General features: G+C 37.1%; 1 protein-coding gene across 8 annotated transcripts in view; it reads left to right on the plus strand.

Annotated features, from left to right (window-relative positions):
• The window catches only part of RNF111 (ring finger protein 111), a 46323-nt gene that overhangs the window by 16349 nt on the left and 10041 nt on the right, over nucleotides 1-19933 (plus strand). For 6 of the 8 annotated variants that reach the window (XR_003399138.1, XR_003399139.1, XM_026855959.1 and 3 more), the window contains exons 3-10: nucleotides 4866-4992; nucleotides 7210-7373; nucleotides 10108-10305; nucleotides 11180-11499; nucleotides 12337-12592; nucleotides 13356-13713; nucleotides 16675-16800; nucleotides 17542-17668. Coding sequence is in view for 6 of the 8 variants with exons in the window: in XM_026855959.1 (XP_026711760.1) it covers nucleotides 4866-4992; nucleotides 7210-7373; nucleotides 10108-10305; nucleotides 11180-11499; nucleotides 12337-12592; nucleotides 13356-13713; nucleotides 16675-16800; nucleotides 17542-17668 (1676 nt within the window). In the remaining 2 variants the exon portion in view is untranslated. The remainder of the gene's footprint in view (nucleotides 1-4865; nucleotides 4993-7209; nucleotides 7374-10107; nucleotides 10306-11179; nucleotides 11500-12336; nucleotides 12593-13355; nucleotides 13714-16674; nucleotides 16801-17541; nucleotides 17669-19933) is intronic. The other 2 variants (XM_026855960.1, XM_026855962.1) reach the window with 1 other exon arrangement.

A 19933-nucleotide genomic window follows, 5' to 3' on the forward strand; every position in this document is an offset into this window, starting at 1 on the left:
GAGGATTGATTAATCTCTGAGTTATACTGTGATCTTTTAGAGTTTAGTATAATTATGTATGTTATAAACAAAGTATAGTTGTATGTATTATACACATTATACTGAGCAAAGCTTAGTTTCTTGCTTATAACTTCTGTATTATTAAAGTATTTGATTGCAAAACTTGCTTCCCAGAACAGCATCTGGTCTATCAATGGCACCTAGCAGTTACAGTTCTGAAAAAATCTTACAACTTTCTGGGGGAAGATATCCTCCTTTACTGATTTAAATATTGGACTATGCAGTATTACATTATTTTTAAAGTTATATTCTACTTAATAAAGTCCTTTAATGTGACAGATTTACTGTCCTTGTATATATAGGGCCTAGAGGAGGAAGAGTTTTGGGTTTTGAGGGATGGTTATAATTTTGAGCATGTTCAAATTTGAATTCAAGGCAGTGTAGTTCATCCCTTCCTCTAGGTTGGCTGAGCACTAGGTTTCTATCATAAAACAGGCTTTTAAAAGAGAGGGGAAAAGCTGTACAGAAGTTACTGATTATTACTGGTTATTAGTCACGTACAAAGCCTAATTACTAACTGCTGTTGATGGGTCTGAATTGTTGGGATATGCAAAACTTGCATACAAAAATTTGGTGGTTTGTATGCACTATAAAATACTATTAATGGATGGGGGGGACAAAACAAACAAAATTCGGTGGAAACTAATAAAATTCTTGCTGTAATTTTCAGAAAAGTTTTGGTTTTAACCAGCTCATTTAAAATGTAGAATGAGTCTTTCAGTGGTAGCCCAAAGGCTAATTTAGTCACAAACAACTACAGTATAATTTGCTGTGTTTTGTTATTCAGGAGATGACAGAGAAGTAGTGTATACCTGCAGGAGAACTATTTTCTGTTTGTTTTTGTAGCCGTAGGTATTATCCTGAAAGAAGTACAAAATACCTCTCAGATCTGCACAACTATTTTGCTGCCAACAGTCCAGTGACTCTTCTCCTTGAAGGGAGATTACCTTCAAGGAGTATAGGATTAGTATAATTACAGGCTCATTATACAGATTTAGCTGCTCCTTTACAGGGTCAGTCATTTAGATGATACATTGATGAGTAAGGTATTCGTATTTATACTTTAAGTAAGATCAAATTTACTAGAAGTTCATTCCAGACAGATGACTGGTCAGTGACTGGTATATGCAGAAAAGCAAATAAATGAAGTCTACCTTGTCATGGTGGACTATACAAGACATCCTGTGTAGTGGACCACAGGGTGACAAGTAATACTGAGAAAGATGTGCAAGTATTTTGTTACCTGGTATATTTCTCGATTTGGATTTCTGTTCCTTTTTTTGTGTTTTTTTTTTTTCCTTGGATGTTGGTATGTTTTGTGAATTGTGTGTATGTTAGAGCTGATATTTACTGAAATATCAAATTCTGTTGGTTTTATGCCCAACATTTCCAAAATGAAATTTACTTTACAGGTGTGTGTGCATCTGTACCAAGTATATTCCTGTGCAGACACCTTAAAAACATGTTCAGCTGCTTATTGCTGCCATGTAGCCTTGGATTCACCAGATGACTCCTAAGAGTTACATATGTGGTAAATCCTCTAGGCACGCAGGTGCCTCTAAATTCTCTTGAACAAATATTTTTAGAAACAATACAGCAAACCATCTGAAAATTAACTTTATTTCTACACATTGGTCATCTCACTAAAGAAAGATTCCTTCTGCTTCAGGGTTGTGCACTGTTAAAATTCAAGTCAACAATCTTAAACTACTCTGACATACCAGTAAAATTCACCTTCAGATGCTAACTTCACCTGCAAAGTTGCATTATGTGAAACTGCAAATATCATGGCTTTGCTAGGATTAGCCTTGGAGTAGTTCAAACCGGTAGACTTGAATTTTAAATGCAGTTGGCAGTGAACTTTTTTTTTCCTCCAGCTTTGGTACTGCAGAACATTCAAAGAGACATCTTAAATTTCACTAGTTCTTTAGTATCAGTACAGTTCTAATTCTTAATTGCCTTATAAATTCTCCAATGCTAGGATAAATCCCTTATACATGGGCTTGCTGCAGTTTCAGGGGGCTTTCCTTGATAGCTGTGTTGCTGTTCGTGTGCTGCAGGCATCTGGTGTTCCTGTCAGCCTGTTGAGGAGGCTGTCCTCTGAGACCTCTTTTTGACAGATTATTTCAGAGACATTTCTTTGTTTTAACACTATCCGTTGCTCTGCTCTGTAGGAGCTCGTCTAAATCAGAATGAACTGTTGTGGGTTTGTTTGTGATGTTTCAAAAACTATGTTCTCTTTCTTGTTGTAATGTATGAGGAGAGGCAAAGAAGAAACAGTAAATCCTGTTGACAATGAAAGATCAAGTTTTCATCTCACTTAGTACTGCCAGCTCTAGGGCTAGTGTCTGACTGTGGGAGAGCTGCTCCATGAGGATTATGAACATTACTTCATTGTGCTTATGTTACTAAAGTTTTGGTTTTCAGCTGGATTTTTATTGTTCAGATAAATGTAATGAAACCAGTTTGTATTGGCCAGTTGTCTTAATTTGTATATTCTGTTCTCCAAACTACTGCAGTGTTCTTAAAATAAGCAAAGTTCACATACCTGTACTTTTCCCCTTGGTATGCTCCTAATAGTATACACTTGAAAGCTTTTTTTATTTAAAAGTTGTGTATGATCATAACTTAGATTCATATTTTTTTTCCTAGCAATATAATCTTACTAAATGCCTTGCAAATATTTACATAGTTTAGGGGAGTTGTTTCTCTGCTTCATTTTGAAGAAAGTGTGTATTACTGGCTCCTTATATAGGACACTTAATGGAATAAAAACCCAGATCAGTTTGTGCTTTTGTCCTTGGGAGGATGCTAGTAGAAAGCATAAGTGGTAGGAAACAGCATACGGTTGAACTATGTCTACTCTATAGCCTAATCATAGCAACTTTAACTATTTTTCCTAAAGATTTTCATTATTATTTTGAAAGTCATAAAACCTGTTCATCTAGTAGCAGTCCTGATGATATCTACAGACTGACTTGTGTAGTTGGTAAAATCCCATCTTGACTAAAGATTTGCTTAAAAAACCGATTAAATAAAATGTACTCTTGATCCATGACAAAGGTGAGTATCTGAATTGTGTAGACATTGAGCTGAGAATTCACTTAGTTTTCATGAGATATGCTTGTGTCAGAATTTTGGTGGAGAGGCACACTGGACTTACATGGCATCTGATTTTTGTCCTCAAGGGGTTGCTGTTTATTTTCAGAAGTAATGAGATTGTACTTAAGCCTAAATCTTCCTGCTTTTGCACCGGTTATAAATTCCAGTAAATACTGATCTGGAGGACATGTGGACTCTCACAGACTGACTGTAATTCATGAAAGTGCATGTTTAGAAGCACAGAGGAAAAATAGTTGTGTTTTTTTTTTTTACTGACTGACCTTTTACCAGCTGCTTGGCTATGGTTTTGTCTGAGAAGCAGCTTAGATAGTTTAGTGTCCGGAGGCTCTTGCTTATTGGCCCATGATTTGGAGGATGTCAGGAGCATGACATTTACATTTACTGAATGCCATTGACTTTAGCTGCCATTCTTTCATGTTGAGTAACTAGCCTCTCTTTATTTTCAATTTTAGAATGTAACTTTGTTTTTTAGACACTGTAACATTTTTAGGTTTTCCCAAAATTTTTGTGCAAGTTCTGAGAATTAATTTTGTCACATTAATTCCAATCCTGAGAATTTGGCAAATGCCAGTATCTGGAAGCATCACTCTTTCCATCTTTAGGCACCAGTCTCTCTGGGATATAAGTATGACCAAAACCAAACACAAGCCATTGGAAAATAAGTAATGCAATTTTTTTTTTTCAAAATATGAAAATGTTGACACTTGGGCTGGTGGGGAAATAATCTGCCCTGCCTGGTCATTTGGTAGAGCAGCTGAGAACAGTCAATCCATCCAGGTGAAATTATTGACTTGAATGAGACCAAATTCTTCAGGCACTTTTCTTGAAGAAATTTGCAAATCTGAAAGTGGTAGTTTGCCATTTCTAAGCAGTCTAGCTTGTTTATTTAGTAAATTCTTCTGTGCTCTGGTATTACTACAGTGAATCCATAGCTCAATTTTAGGTATTCTAGATAGCTCAGACTCAGACTTGTCACTGTCAGTACTACAGCTGCAGAGAAGTGTTTCCATTTGTCTGGGCATTAAGCTGGAACTTTAATCATTCTTCAAGTGGAAATAGTTTCATATCAAAACTTGTCTCTAAATTGATTTTCTGGGGTTTTGGTTCTTGCTTTTTACCACTGATAGTTTCATTTTAATTTCCTCTGTCTAGTCTATGACTGTGAGTGCCACTGAAAGTGTAGAGGTGAAGACATAAATACCAATGGATTTGTAGTCTTCATTTTGTTGTAGAAATGGATAATATATATTAGTTGGTGCATCATTTTTCTCCTGTTGCCACTGTTTAACCTTGAGACTTTAACAGCTTTAATGTATTATTTAAAAAGAAATGTGTTAATGATAACAAACCACCACTGCTTTGCTAGTTTGAAAGCTTATTTTGTTTTTATACTAAAAGACTGAATTTTATTGGTGTTTGAACAGCTAAAATTCACCATAATTCCTTCCAATACACAGTAGAATGTAAGCTTGCGTATCTAACTCCCCCCTGTTCTGTCTCCTTCCTTTTTTTACTTCAATATTTACAGCAGAATTGCCAGCTTTAATAATTAGATTATGCACCTGAAGTCTGACATATACCATGAAATTCTCTACCTGCATGTATTTTAAGTCTAGGAGAAAAAAAGTCTCTTATAGCTTCTGAGATGGATGAAGTACACGAACTTCCTTTTTTCTCTTCAGGAAGTATTGATGAAGATGTTGTGGTTATTGAAGCATCCTCCACTCCCCAGGTCACTGCTAATGAAGAAATAAACGTTACCTCAACAGATAGTGAAGTGGAGATTGTCACAGTTGGTGAAAGCTACAGGTGAGACTTGTATCTCTTTGTATTAACATGAATTTGCTTGATTCCAAGTTTGTCACAAGGTTCTGTATCATTAAAAGTGCATATGGTGATGTCATAGAAATTCTAACTGGGATGCATAGTATACATTTTTGTTTAAAAAAAAAACGAACCAAAAAGCCAACCAACCAAACAAAACCCCAAACAACAGAGAAAACCCACAAAACCAGAGCCCCAAACAAAGAAACAAACTAAAAAAGCCCAAACCACACCTTTGCCAAAACTTGTCCAGTCATCTAATCTGGAATTGTTGAGGTGGTTGCAGTTAGTGTGGCTGATGGGCAGAGTTCTGGGGAAGCAAAGCTGCACAGTGAGATGCTAGAGAGAGCAAGGTTGGGCTGAGTTGACTCTCTGGGGATTAGTTGAGTATTTTTCAGGACAGCATCCTACTTTTTTGAAGCTGCTACTGTATATGCTTTCCTGTTCTTTTATGCCTCTCTGGAAGTTTTGTTCCATATTTCTCAGATTTTGCAGAATCTATTGGAGTTCTTTGAAGAAGAAAACTTGAAATTGTCTTGTGTGTGGGACTGTTGGAGATGCCTGCCTGTTATCTATGTTTTCATATTTGTGAACATGACAAAACTGTAGAATATGAAGAATGACTATCCATTATTTATAAAATAATAACGAAGGGACAATAGGCAGTAAGTTTTGAAAACATCCCATGTGTGTGTTTGTCAGGTAGCACTTTCACTAAGGCAACTTTAAATTTAGAATAACAGACAAGTTTTCCTACAAAAATCACTATTATTGGAATAAATATCACATTGAGCATTATTTTTAAGACAGATGCGTGCATAAAGTAGATTTCACGAACACTTGAAACTAACTAAATTTTTTGTTAAACTCTGATACACAAAGGATATCACACTTTTAAGAACCTTGGGTGACCAGAGAGCAATAGTAAAGTTTTTAAAGGAGCTTGGGAGGTAAATTTAGTGCTGGAGTATTAGTAGGATACACAGAATGCACACACAAATCAGTCTGGACATTGTGTAGATCCAAACTTAAAAAAAACAGAACCTTTTTGAAACAACTTGATCTTTAAATTACAGTAGCTGCTGGAGTGGAATTGAAGTGTAAGTTGGTTGAGAAGACTGCAGCAAGCATGTTGTTTTGCATGACAGGAAAATATACTGATCTGTGTTAGTGAGTTACGCACAGAGGAGTGAAGGGACTACAGGCAGAGCAGAAATGTAGACTGAGCTCCATGGTGATTTGTGCAGTGGGTTTTGTTTATTTTTAATGAAGTCATTCCCTTTTCTTCACATTTTCCTCTTCTGAATTTCTGAAGTCTGAGTACATTGTTTTTCCAAATCGGAAAATAAGAGCCACCTGATTTATGTAAATACTGGAGAATCAAAGTTTTTTGAACTGGTAAATAGAATACTGTAAAAATATTCTTCTTTTAATTAAAGACAGTATTCTCTTACCTTAAACTCTAAAGCATCATTGATTTGAGTGTTTTTGTATGGCTAAATTGAGTAGAATAGGTGTTATCTTACAGAGCTAAAACCATCTCTTTCCTTAGGTGTGGTTACAGGCTTACGATTTCCTCTCCTCAAGAGACATTTCACTTAAGTGTTACACAAAGCTGTGTTCGTTCTTAGAGGAGGGGAAGGGAAACAATATTCAAGAGAGAAAAGGCCAGAGGTATTGCACTTCAAGGATATTTTTGAAATTTAAAGTATAGAAATGATATTTTGAAAATATTCTGTTACAAGTTAACATGCACAGTAACTTAATGTTTACAAATTTTTATTGTCTTTACAGCTCTGTCATCATTCATATGTCAGCTGTTTCAGACTGCATAGTAATAGTATAGGATTTGCAGACTCTTTGTTTACTATTAACAAAGATAAAACACAACATCCAACATAATTGCTGCCTGACTGCGGTTGTATGGTTTCATGGTGAATTTTTTTGTAAGTTACCTCTATGTATTTCACAGGAACATGGTTTAAAGACTTTTAAACTCTGTTGGGTATTTGCTGTTCTGTTTATTTGATAAAGGCTGCAGTAGGTACACATCTAGTGCATGCAGAATAGTGGGGTATTTCAACATACCAAAATGCTAATAGTAATTAAAAAAAATACTTCAAATAGCTTCTCAAACAGTGAGGAGAAAAATTTAATAATGTCAAAATTTAGGTCAAGACTTAAGGTATTGCCTTTTTTAAGGTCTCGTTCAACACTTGGCCACACAAGATCCCACTGGGGACAAAGCTCTAGTTCTCACGCTGCACGACCTCAGGAACAGCGGAACCGCAGTCGGATCTCCACAGTCATACAGCCACTGAGACAGAATGCAGCCGAAGTGGTGGACCTTACCGTGGATGAAGATGGTAGGTTGCATTGGTCTAGGAAATCTCTTCCTCCTTCAGCAGCAGGATGATCAGTGTAAGGGGTCTGGAATGAACTGCACCAGTTACAACATAACCGTTCTACAAAAAAGTCTCAATTCTGAACAAACTAAATTTCAAGCCTGTCAGAATATCTTCTTGTGGACTTCCTTTTAAATTAAAAGTTTAGCCCTTCCCAGTGGGTCTACTAGATCTAATTTTTATTCCAATACTGATTTGGGTGTGTGTCTGAAGGCTGACTCACCGGGCAGAAATTACAGAACAGGTTGGAACTACTACTTTAAAAATATGCACTTACTTCAATGCAACACTATAAAAGGAAAAAAAATCTATTGCTGCCTGTGCTTTGGAATAGTCTCTGTTCTTTCAGGCCTTGGAGTAAAAATAATTTTTTTAAAAAAGAAAAAGCAAACTAGTGAAGTATGTTAGGTTTTTGAAGCTGTAACCTTTGGCTCTTTCCTAACATTAAAACCTACAGGCCTTAGTAAGTCTGTTCCTGCTGAAAATCATAAGAGCAGCTTCCAGGTATTGTCAGAAGTTGAGAGAAGGAACAACTAAAGTTCATGTACATTTTTGCGGGTTTATTTTTTTGTTGGTGGTTTTGAGGATTTATTGGGTTCCTGTTAGCACTAATGTTTAACAGAAATTTTGTCCTGTTGTGGTTCCGTCTGAGTGCATCACAGGCTAGTATCTTGCACTGTCTTATTCTTCAAGTTGTCTTGATTTTTGCGGTGGAATGGTGAGTTGAAAGGATTTGGAACTGATTTTGGTTGGGTGGTTTTTTGGTTTTTTTTTTAAGGAAGAGGATGGGTTGATTAGATTCTTTTCTTTACGGATTTACTGTGAAATATCCTAACAGCTCTTATCGTTGAAGGGGAATAAGCATCTGTTGCTTTAGCTTACTCTTTAAACTAAAATTGTAGAATTTAGTCTTAAATTCGGGAACCAAATTATTTTTAAAAAGATTATTGCTAGAATGAACTTCTAGTTCTGTAATGTGTATATTTAAGACTAGATGTTTCTTCCACACCCCCCAGAGAAAATACCTTTCTAAGATGAGTCTTCAAGGATTTCAGGAATATTATTTTTGGATTTAAGCATAAAATTTCATACATGAACTAATGTAAAATGATAAAAATTCTGAATTAACATTGTTACAGGGCAGCTATGCACTTTATTGTAACTTCACCCGTGTTTTCAAAAATACTGATCTTAAAACTTTGGTAGCTACTTCCATGATCATACCTCCATCTATCTTGCTGGTGCAGTGTGTTGAAATTAAGTTTCTCTTAGTAGATGGAGATTGACCAAGCCCATTAGCTTTTACTTGTTTGGGAGGGTAGGAGCAGGACTGTGTGTTGTTGATGGTGAGTCAAAATAGTAACAGGCTAGCAGGGTGATGGAGGCTGACAGAATGGAGAGCTGTCTGACTGAAGGATTGCTTATAGAAGACATTAGCATCCTGCCTCGAACGCTGATCACACAACAGTGTTAGGCCAAACACCTCCTATATGTTTGCTGGGGCTTATGTTTATTAAACATATACTTTTGTCCAAAAATGTTTTCCTTTAAATAAAATTAGTATATTGGAATGGCACATTAAAATCCAGAAGAATTTAAATGTAGGTATTGGGTCATGTTTTTTTAATGTGATAAGTTGGAAGACTTGCAAGAAGGAAGATATGTTTATTCTCTTGCTTGCCGAGTTGCTGATATACCTACTGGATATAGAGAGGGGTCTTGAAAACTAGTCATGTTTTATTTTGAGACTTTGTGTGAGAGAAGTGTTTGAAGTGTCTTGATGCTTTCTTTTTCAGATATCCATGCAGACATTTTTACTAAAAAAACCTGAGCTGCTTCTGATGATATTCCCTTTTATGGTATCTCATATTCCTAGTCATGTCATTACCTTGTCAGTAACTAGAGAGAAATTTCTAACTTACAGTCAAAGACAGACTTTTTCAAAACTAAATTTGAATTATCCCACGGAGTATCTTTTTAAATTTTAACCTGTTTACAATTGTGTAGTAGATGACAAGATTTATCGTTTGGTGTATTTCCCTGGATTCAATTAAATATATTGCCAACTACTACCTTTACAATATGCAAAATGCACATGTATGTACTTGTAACAGAAGCCTCAGGTAACTGATTTAATGGATCTGCTTTTGATGTGTATTGAGACTAGAAACCGTGTTTATCTTGCTATAGCCTTTAGTACTATATATCTAGAATAAGTACTGCTAGTTCAGCTGTTGTTATGCTGTTCTTGGTTAGTTATCTAAAAGTTTTTCTGCACTTTGTGGGCATGTAAAAAATGATAAGGGTAATACTTAATCATAGAGTAGTTTCCCTGTGGATTTATGAAAGATTTAAGCAAGTGTTTTCATCGGAAAGTACTAAAATAATTTCCTTTCTAGTAGTATTCAGTAAATAAAACTTGATATGTCAGATTTGATTGGGAATTAATTTTCTATTAACTCTTAATTTGAGTTGATTTTAAAAAAATATTTTTTTTTTCCCCCATATGGGTGCAACAGAATTAACTTCTGTACTTTGAACCTGTCAGGCTTTTGTATTCCAACTTCAGTGGCATTTGGCAAGACCAGAATCGAGAATTTCTTGTAAAATACTTTAAACCAGCAACAACAATAAAAAAAAAAAACCCAGCAGCTCTTAAAGCTTAAAGAACATGTAAGCTTTTTTATTTCACTAGAGCCAACAGTTGTGCCAACCACGTCAGCTAGAGTGGAGCCGCAGGTCGTGAGTTCTGCTTCCAGTAACAGTTCTAGTACGTCTACCTCAGAGCAGGCCTCTGATGCAGCTCCAAGCATCTCCACCAACCAGCCCTCTGCAGCACCAGAGACGACTTCTGGTCTCCCCAGTGGCGGCACTGCTGGTACTTCAGCTGGAGGTACAGAATGAGAGAGCTTTCTAAACTGTTGTGTTGCCTCCTAGTACAAAGGATGTAGAGGAAGTTAATCAGCATTCTCGAGATTAAATGACATGAACTTTTAGTACTGAACATAACAGTAGTAAATTGAGAGGACGGGAATCTGAAAAAGATCATTGCTTTCTCCTCAAAGATGAAGGAAGTGGTGTTGGAGCCTTCTGCTTTTGCTCGTTGGCATGATTTTGTTGTACCTAATGAACCACATCCTTGCTTTTTGAGGAGATAGAATGTAGTTCACAGGGAATTAAGTCTTCCATTGCAGTGTGTTACAGGGGTGTTTTTTTTAATGGGTATTATAAGGAAGTGAAGGATGTATTCGTTGAACTTCTCCCTGTAGGTTACTTCACTGGAAGCACGTTCATACAGATCTGTATAGATACTGACCTATAGTAGAGCTGTATATACAAGTAGCACTTATAACATCTGTGAAAGACAGGTACTCTGCCCCTGTCTGCAAGTTAGGTGAGATAAAAAAAAACCTGAGCTGACCCACAGTTGCACAGAAATTTGAGGTCTCTGCACACTAACCACAGGGACAATCTTTCCTTCTTTCCCTACTGATAACATGTCTTAAATTAGCAAAATAAATGTCAGTTCACATCCTCCAGTGGTTCCCACGAGTGTATCCACCTGAACCACTCAGTTTTGGTTCATTTAGCAGGCTTAGCTAAATCTTCTTTTTTGTATCCAGCTTGTTTTGTTTTACTCTAGATCTGTTTTTCAATTTGTTAATTACTTAATCATGGAGTACAATTATTTTTCTTTTTAAGACTCTGCTTTATGGTGATCAGCTCTTAGTTTTTTCACTTCAGTATTAATTTTCTTTATCTTCAAGATGATGTAAGAAGAACTGCATCTAATACGACACTGGAAACTGGCCCTCCGGCCATGCCAAGGTTACCCTCATGCTGCCCCCAGCATTCTCCCTGTGGAGGACCTTCACAGACTCATCATGCATTGGGGCACCCGCACACAAGCTGCTTTCAGCAGCACGGCCACCACTTTCAACATCACCACCACCACCACCACAACCCTCACCCAGCTGTTCCACTATCTCCTTCGTTCAGTGACTCCAGCTGCCCTGTGGAAAGGCCTCCTCCAGTGCCTGCCCCTTGTGGAGCAGGCAGCAGTTCTGGCGCCAGTTACCATGACCAGGCACGTTTAATCTTTGTGACTCTCCCTCTGTGATTTCAAGTTGTTATAGATGTGAGAGAATAGAATAGGCTGCTGAATTGTGGATTATTCTGTAATGCCTGCTACAGAACAATAGAAGGGAGCTAAAAGGAATATTTGAGTTATAATATATGGACACAGTTGAAAATTTTACAGAAAGTCATAATCCAACAATTAATCATTGATAGCTGAGATCCTCTTGATGGCTGTAAGGTGACAGTGGCTGTTAGAGCAAACCAAACATAAATGCCTTGAAATACACTCTGCTGATCGTAGCAGTTTTGCAATGCAAATAATTGAGCTGCTTTAAGGAAAAAAACCTTAAATCTAATGTTCTGTTTATAAAATAATTGCTTTTTTAAACGCATTATTTTAAGACTTATTTAGTTACTTTTAAGTAATTAAAATCACAGCTCTAAACCAATGTGGTTATAAGAACAATGCTGTGCAAACATGCAGAACTATCAATCTCGTTTCTGTTTTAAGAGTAATTCATTAGGCACAATTGAAAAAGCTAAAGATTGCTTTTTGCCTCCAAATATTTCAGCGCGTGTAGCTCCCATATACTCACTGATTTCTGTCATAGGGTTTTTGCTTTTTTTACACCATCTGGTGTAAAGAATTTAGTCTCTCTCACCAGATTCAAGAGTTTAGAATAAGAAATGTTAACCATGTATAAAGAATGTTCCAGAATTGAGCCTTAAAACTTAAAAATTGGGATCCCAGTTGCTTGTGATAGTATTTATTTTTGGGTTTTGAAGATGACTTTGTTTTTAATGTCTGAAGAATTGCTTGAAAAAAGATGGTTTGTTTATGCAGCAGGCATTGCCGGTAGACTTAAGCAGCAGTGGTATAAGAAGTCATGGAAGCGGAGCTTTTCATGGGACATCTGCTTTTGATCCCTGCTGTCCTGGTTCTTCGTCTCGAACTGCAATTTATGGGCATCAGGCTGGCGCTGGCCCCAGCCAGTCCCTAACAATCGAGGGATATGGCTCGGGTATGGTAGCGCAGCCCCAGGCGCAGCCGCCGCCTCAGGCATCGCTCTCCTCCTGCCGGCACTACATGCATTCCCCTTGTGAGTACTGATGGGTGCAGGGAACCGGGCGGGGGGCACGCACCCAGCCGCAGGAAAACAGCTTCCCTCATGACATACAGAAACTCTTACTGTCTGCTTGCTTTGATCTTAGAACTGCCCTAGCAAAACACAGACTAAGAAATGTATTTAAACAGACAGCCCGTGCAGGGGATTTGAACAGGATCAAGGTGATGTTAAAATATTTTCTTTGGAGTGATCTTAATAATATTCAAACTTCAAAATCTGTATTTACCATGAAATATTTTTCATCTCCTTTGTAATTTAGCAGTGCCTTTGTATTTTTTTTTTCCTTGGTCCATGCCCACAATGAGTTCTGCTTGAACAAGCTCAGAGTCAACTCATTTGTTTGATAGTGACTTCTTTTTTGGAATTTGTCTCTACAGAATAGTAGGCTTGCTGGGGGCGAATTTTTAAAAAATTGAACAACAAACTTGAAATAATTTCTCACCATACATACCTTTTTCAGCATGCATTTTTTTTTTTTTTTTTTTTTTTTTTTAGAATTTGCTTTTCTTTTTACCAGCACTGGCAAGTAGAATACTTCTGGTTGCAGAAGGTGTGGGGGTTTTGTAGGGTATATTGCTGGTATCACTTTATTTAAAAATTGCATAAACACATATTCCCACATTGCCACTGTTTACATTGGTGTAATAATATTGAAGCACCTGTGTGAAGATACATTTTAAATTAAGTCAAAACCTGATACTGACCAAGTTAAAAGCACCTGATGTTTTCATTGCAGATGCTTCTTTGACCAGACCTCTTCACCATCAAGCTTCTGCATGTCCTCACTCTCATGGAAATCCTCCTCCACAGCCACAACCTCCACCTCAAGTAGATTATGTTATCCCTCATCCAGTGCATCCCTTCCATCCTTCAATCTCCTCTCATGCATCTTCTCATCCTGTTCCGCCTCCACCTCCACCACCAACTCATCCTTTAGCCAATGCTGCTGCTCCAATACCACAGCATCTTCCTGCAACACACCAGCCTATATCCCATCACATCCCTGCAACAGCACCTCCAGCACAGAGGCTACATCCTCATGAAGTGATCCAGAGGATGGAGGTCCAGAGAAGAAGAATGATGCAGCACCCAACGTATGTCACAAATGTACTCAGAACAATATCTAAACATATAATTCATTTCCCTCAGGTTTGTAAAATGTTGCATGTGAATCTCAAACTGTCAGTTGCATGGTTAGGAACTGTTAGTATTGAACCATGGTACCCTTGCAGTCACGTGAGCATTAAGACTGAACCTGTTCCATTGCATCTCTCAATAGTGTCTCCAGGTAAGGCACAGATGGGGTATGGAAGAGAAGGAAAGCTTATGTTTCTCTTGCCCATTACTCATCCTACAGGTAACAGGCAGGAATTCCTTTGCAAGCTGGACAGCCTAGAAAGTACATCCGAAGATCCCTTCAGATATGTTCCTTGACAGTGTGTCGTGCTTTGCTGTTATGATCTTCTAACTAACTAATGCTTTAAAATAAAATGAAGCTATTTATTAGACCATTTACCAGGTTTAATTCAGATTTAACCTTAGATTCTTAACTAGCTTTACAATGCCTTTTATGCTCTTAGAAGAGAAGGAAGATACTGAATAGTATTTGTATGAGAATGTGACGAATGTTGAGACGTAGCTTTGGTCATAGAGATGTTACTGCTGTTACTAAACTAGATTCATGACACTAGTATCAACAGGAATCAGGTCAATATGCTTGGTATTCAGTCACAAAGTAACTGAAGTTATTTTCATTCTGGAGATAATGCTTTTAAATATCCAAGATAATTTCAAGAATGAGCTCCCTAGGTGTTGCTCCTTAACAAATGACATGAATTCTACTGGTAACTAACCTAAAACTGATTTAGAAACTAATGCTTAAATAAAAGTTTGCTTTAACTGCAATTTCTGAGGCAGTTTCCAGGTAATTCATAGAAATATCTATAGGCAGTAACTGCTTATGAAGTAGCACATGACAGACTTTTCCCCCTTCTCCACTGTCCCCCAGGAAAGTCTAAAGTAACCCTGTTTTCTCAGTCATTAAAATTTTGATCTGTCTGAACCTACACCTGTTCTTTTGTTACCTTTGCTATGTAAACAGCATAACCCCTAAACACCCTAACCTAAACATACAGGCATACCACTTGTGTCTGCCCATGATTATGCAGTCATACCCCAAAATTAATTTTGGAACATTCAAGCCAGTGAATGTAAGACAGCAAATAGCATTTTAAGAAAAAATACCAATGGTAGCTATCTGTCAGTTCTGGAAACTTTCTTGTAGTTTAGGGATTGGAAATGTGAATATTGTCACTTTTTAGCCTAGTGAATTTTCTTTGTATGTATAGAAACTGTAGTCAGATGTTGATAATGGGCTCTTCCTTGACATCCTCTCTGAAGTCACCAGTCTCAGGTCAGACAGTGTCGGTTTCCTCAGTGAGGTTTCTCCTTTATAGTTTTGTTTTGTAACCTTATGAAATTGTTCTGCCCTTGGTCTGTCTTTTCCCCTCTAATCCTCATACAAATTACATGCAAAATCAATACTATAGGTGTCTTGGCCCAAGCCCATATAAATCAGATTATACTCTGACAGCCAGAAACTTGTGTATATTTACTCTGTTATTTCATACACAGCCTGAGACTGCCAGCAGCCTTGCAGTTCCTTCGGTTCCATGTTCCAGCAGCTCAAAGTGCTCCAAAGATGATGTTTCATCCTTAGTCTCTAGAAATGGCTTAGGGTCTAGTCTAGCTAGTCTGTCCAACAATACAGGACTTTTTCAGGATTGGATGTAGAGAATGGTTAGAGTCCTCTTCTCACTGCCATGTCTCCAGTGTGGGTACAATGGCTGTAACTTCCTTAGGCGCTTGGAATCAGCCACAAAACGTGCAAAAGGCACTACCTGAGGGTTCACGGCATTTGTATAACATACAGAGTTCTGTTTATTTTAAATCTGATCACCCGCTTTATAGTAAGATTATGGGATAGACTGCCTAGGAGTTCTACATCCGTAGGAATAATTTAAAATGTCTTTCCTTTTACATTAAGGTGCATTTTAGGAAACATGGGCCTACATGACTCCATTTTTGTGGAACTGTAGAAGTTGTTTTGCTATGTTTTGGGGTTTTTTTATTTAAAACACTCTTTCAGATTATTCCCCATAGTTATTTGATAGGTCTGTGCCCATGTTGGTCTATACCATTGCAGAAAACTAATACTTCTAACATAATTTATACAATCTTGACAGATTTCTCTGGAGAAGTGTCAATTTACAGTAATTAGAATAGTGGTGTTAAGTAACTTTTTACTTCTCTAGACATGTAAACTTACAAAATGTCTAGTCTGCTTTGTCCGGTAGTCTAAGGTGGTATTGAATCTGAAGAGTGTGTACTGCTTTTGGCAAAATCCAAGTTTCTAGATTGAATTTTTAAAAAGTACTTTCTGCATTGAAAGCAATGGAAAGAAAAATACCAGTCTGTTTTGTTCTGTAACTGAGAAGTGGTAAAGTAACAGAAATCAGACAGCAGATTTTTTTAAAATATTTTTTTCCAAAGATGTAGTTGTTCTATACCAGCTGGCATAGAAAAATTTGTGTGCTCTTATTACTTGAGCTATGACACAAACATGTTTCAAGGAAAATGTCCTCTAATAGTTGTATCAAGTTTTCCTGAATTACTTTTGCTGCTATAACTTTATTAGAAATAAACTTCATCATAGCTGTGAGTTACTCTGAATCTCAACATGACTATCATGTGACCTTCGCTTTCCCACCTGCAGTTTGAGGTCAGGATTAGACACTTTATCAGTTCTGTAGTTGTGTCTACCAAGTGAAGGACAGATCACAGTAGCTGAAGCTGGCTTTTTCTTTGAATGTGAAATCTGTATTGTGATTAGTTTCTAACTTCTATCTAAAGTTGAAATTAAAATGCTATATGGGGAGCTTTTTTTATTTTTAACCCATTCCAGTAATTCAGTTTGTAATGTTTTGGTTATGGATGTTGCTTTCTTGATACTAACAAGTATGTGGAATTAACTATTGCTGCTCTGTGTTGTTTAGACGTGCTCATGAGCGGCCTCCTCCACATCCTCACAGAATGCATCCCAACTATGGTCATGGGCATCACATTCATGTGCCTCAGACAATGTCTTCCCATCCTCGACAAGCTCCAGAGAGATCTGCCTGGTTAGTAATCGGATACTGTTTTAGTTCTCTGGTACTCGGGACAAAGACCATAATGTGCAGGTCACAGTGCTGATAATGCTGGCTGTGATTTTAAAAAGTGCTGCATGCGCCTGTAGTTTAAAATCTCTAGATGTTGATATGGCTTTGAAATACTGCTTTGAGTATTCGATATCTTAAATATTTATTTCTAAGGGGGTTTATCCATTGCTTTTAAAACAAATATCAAGATTTGATTTAAATTGATTTTAAAATAGGCAAGTAAAACATTGCTGAAGACTATTCTTATATTCTTTGTAAAATAGAGGTTACTAATTTATTCTCTCTCTTTGTCTGAACTTACTTAAAATTGCATCATACCCACTTATGAAGGTTACATTTAATTTGCACAATATATAAAAGATACTTTTGACCATTAGGGAAGAGATGCATACGTGACAGCTGCTGTTCCTCACAGTGTGAGATACAGAGAAGACTCCACGCTGGTAATATTCCTTGGCACAGTAAATGTGGACTTGTCTCTGCTGATTTAGCATACTAAATCTTCACAGCTGATTTTAAAACAACTTTTAGTTATGATAAGATTAAGATTACTGTTTAGCAAAATCTAAATAAGTTTAAGAAAATTTTCATGTAAAACAATTGTGGTAGTTGTGTTGTCTCACATGCTTTCCAAAGCCATGGAATTGTACCTAGGAGTCAAGATACACCTTTGCTGTAATGCCACTTTCATTCATGTGACAGGGAGCTGGGAATTGAAGCTGGTGTGACTGCAGCTACTTACCCTCCAGGGCCCTTGCATCCTCACTTGGCCCACTACCATGCCCCTCCTCGACTTCATCATTTGCAAATAGGGGCTCTTCCTCTAATGGTAAGGCAATAGCTTGTGAAAAATGATGATCATTGGTCATTGTAATGATTTTGTTTGTCAGGAAAATTATTTTAAGGTTTACTTCGTTTAATTGGACATGCATACATTGCTGCAAAAGTTAGTGGTTCAACCGAAGAGGAAAATACTCCAGTGTTTCTGTGTGTTTTTCCCAGATGGGGAGCTAGAACAGGCTTATGTCTAATAAGAAAAAACAGTATAGGACACTAACACTTTTAACTTCAGCTCTTGTAAAATGAAAGATATTTCAATTAAATTGTCACTTGCATTGCAATGCATTGACCCTCTGCATCTGATTTTTTAAAGTTCAGATTCTTCTGTAATGAATTTTGGATTGTTAAAGGTACCAACTTTCCACCCAGTGCATGAGGATTAGCACTGACGCTTTATTTTTGAGGCGTGTATACAGCACAGCTAGAATTCCTTCTAGAAATTTGCTTGTTTTCAAATAATATTTGGTGTTCATCAACCTAACTTAGTGTGATAAAGTACATAATTTTGTAGCATGAAGTGCTATAAGCAACAGGAAGTGTGAGGGTGAACTAGTCCCTTGTTACCTATAACTCTTCTTAATCTACAGTAGAAAACCAAGGAAAAGAGTAGAATTCTTTTAAAAAGAATGTTTATAGGTTTATTTAAAATATTCTTAATTTTGTTTATAGAAAATTGGACACACAAATTTAGTTTAACAGGGTATATTTAGTGTCTCTATGTGGTATTCTGTGTGGCTAACCCATATTATTTAACCCTCTTAAAACTAGATATAAGCTAATCAAAATTGTGGACTCATCTGTAAACAAATGCTAAAATTGTAACTAAAAATCAACCTGTAAGTCTTGTTCATCCAGAATTCCTCTGTTAGTAGCCAGAATTTACATCTAGGGATTGAACTGTAAATTTACAACCAATACTGTAATAGCTGTCTCTTCATAGTCTGGTCTTACATGGCTTGTTCCTTCCTATTTAACGAACAAACATAATAATCCTTAAGTACTTCCCTGCTACATCAGGATTGGTAATTCATTGATGCACAGTTTGCATACTTACCACAGACTTTCTAGAGCAGTCCATAGAATTTGGTAATTTAGTGTGGTCAACAAGATTCTTACTGCATAACCTTGTCTCCTGTGCATCATCCATGCAAATTAAGATTTTCTGCATTCTTCTTCAGTTAGGTGTTTTTTCAAGTGGAAGAAAAATGGCTTTCCTCTCTCATTTATTTCATAGGTTGTACTCCAACAGATAACAGCAGTTGCTTCAGATTCTCAAAGAGAAAGGGCCCTCCTAATGGTTCAGGGAAATGCATTAGGAGGCAGCAAGTTAAACGTGTGTATTTTACCTCATTTTCTATCAGAGCTAGTAAGTCAATCGTAAGTCATGTTTGTATAGGGATACCTAATCCTAATAACAGTAATTCTTTAATCTCTGGATGAAATAGAACTGAAGTTGTTTGTATTCAGAGTTTTTGTACACACTGTACTGACAGCATGTTTTACAGTGTATAGACTGCTGTGAACAGTACTTCCTCAAATGTGGAGGGTCTGTTTTGAATCTTGCTGTGATCAGATCGTGTGTTATGACTTTGAAGTGTTCTGTCTCTGACTACCTCGAAGTGTATCAGATTACACAGACGAGTAGAACCTAAAGGCAGGTTAGAGCACTGCTAGAAGTTACATGTACAGTGAGTTCAAAGCATTACAAATGCCTTTCAATGATTCTACCCCTTCTGTGGCAATAATGAAAGCCAAAGTTTTCTTTATTTGTGTGTATGTGAGAGTACAGGAGATCTGTCAGCAAAATTGAGTATAGAGCAAGTAGTCAGTGATTTCCATCTAACAAACTTAACTGGATATTAAAAGTGCCATTTTAGTTTTTATTAAAGAGCAGCAGATTAATTGCAGCTGTCACGTGGGTTTTTTCATTGTAACTTTAAGAATGGGGCTAGGGGAGGAGAGGGTGAAATGTGAATAGAGTCCCTCTGCTAAATGGTTAATGTTGTGAGGAGTGCTTTATTCTTAAGTACAGAGAGTACTAAATAGCAATTTACAAGGCTCATTAGTTGTATTCTTGATGCAGATGTCATCAGATGTTGATGTTCTCCATTCTTTATCAGGGGAGGAGTCCTCTAAAGTAACTCAGAAGTTTAACTGAAAAATTAATTTGTGTTGAATCCACTTTCTGCAATAGCATGTTGCCCAGTAGGCAGTGTGCATTTCTTCTGTCTGCTCTGAAGTACTAAAACCCCTT

The sequence above is a fragment of the Athene cunicularia genome, assembly GCF_003259725.1.
Source record: "Athene cunicularia isolate RWA chromosome 10 unlocalized genomic scaffold, athCun1 chr10_part1, whole genome shotgun sequence".
Taxonomy (NCBI): domain Eukaryota; kingdom Metazoa; phylum Chordata; class Aves; order Strigiformes; family Strigidae; genus Athene; species Athene cunicularia.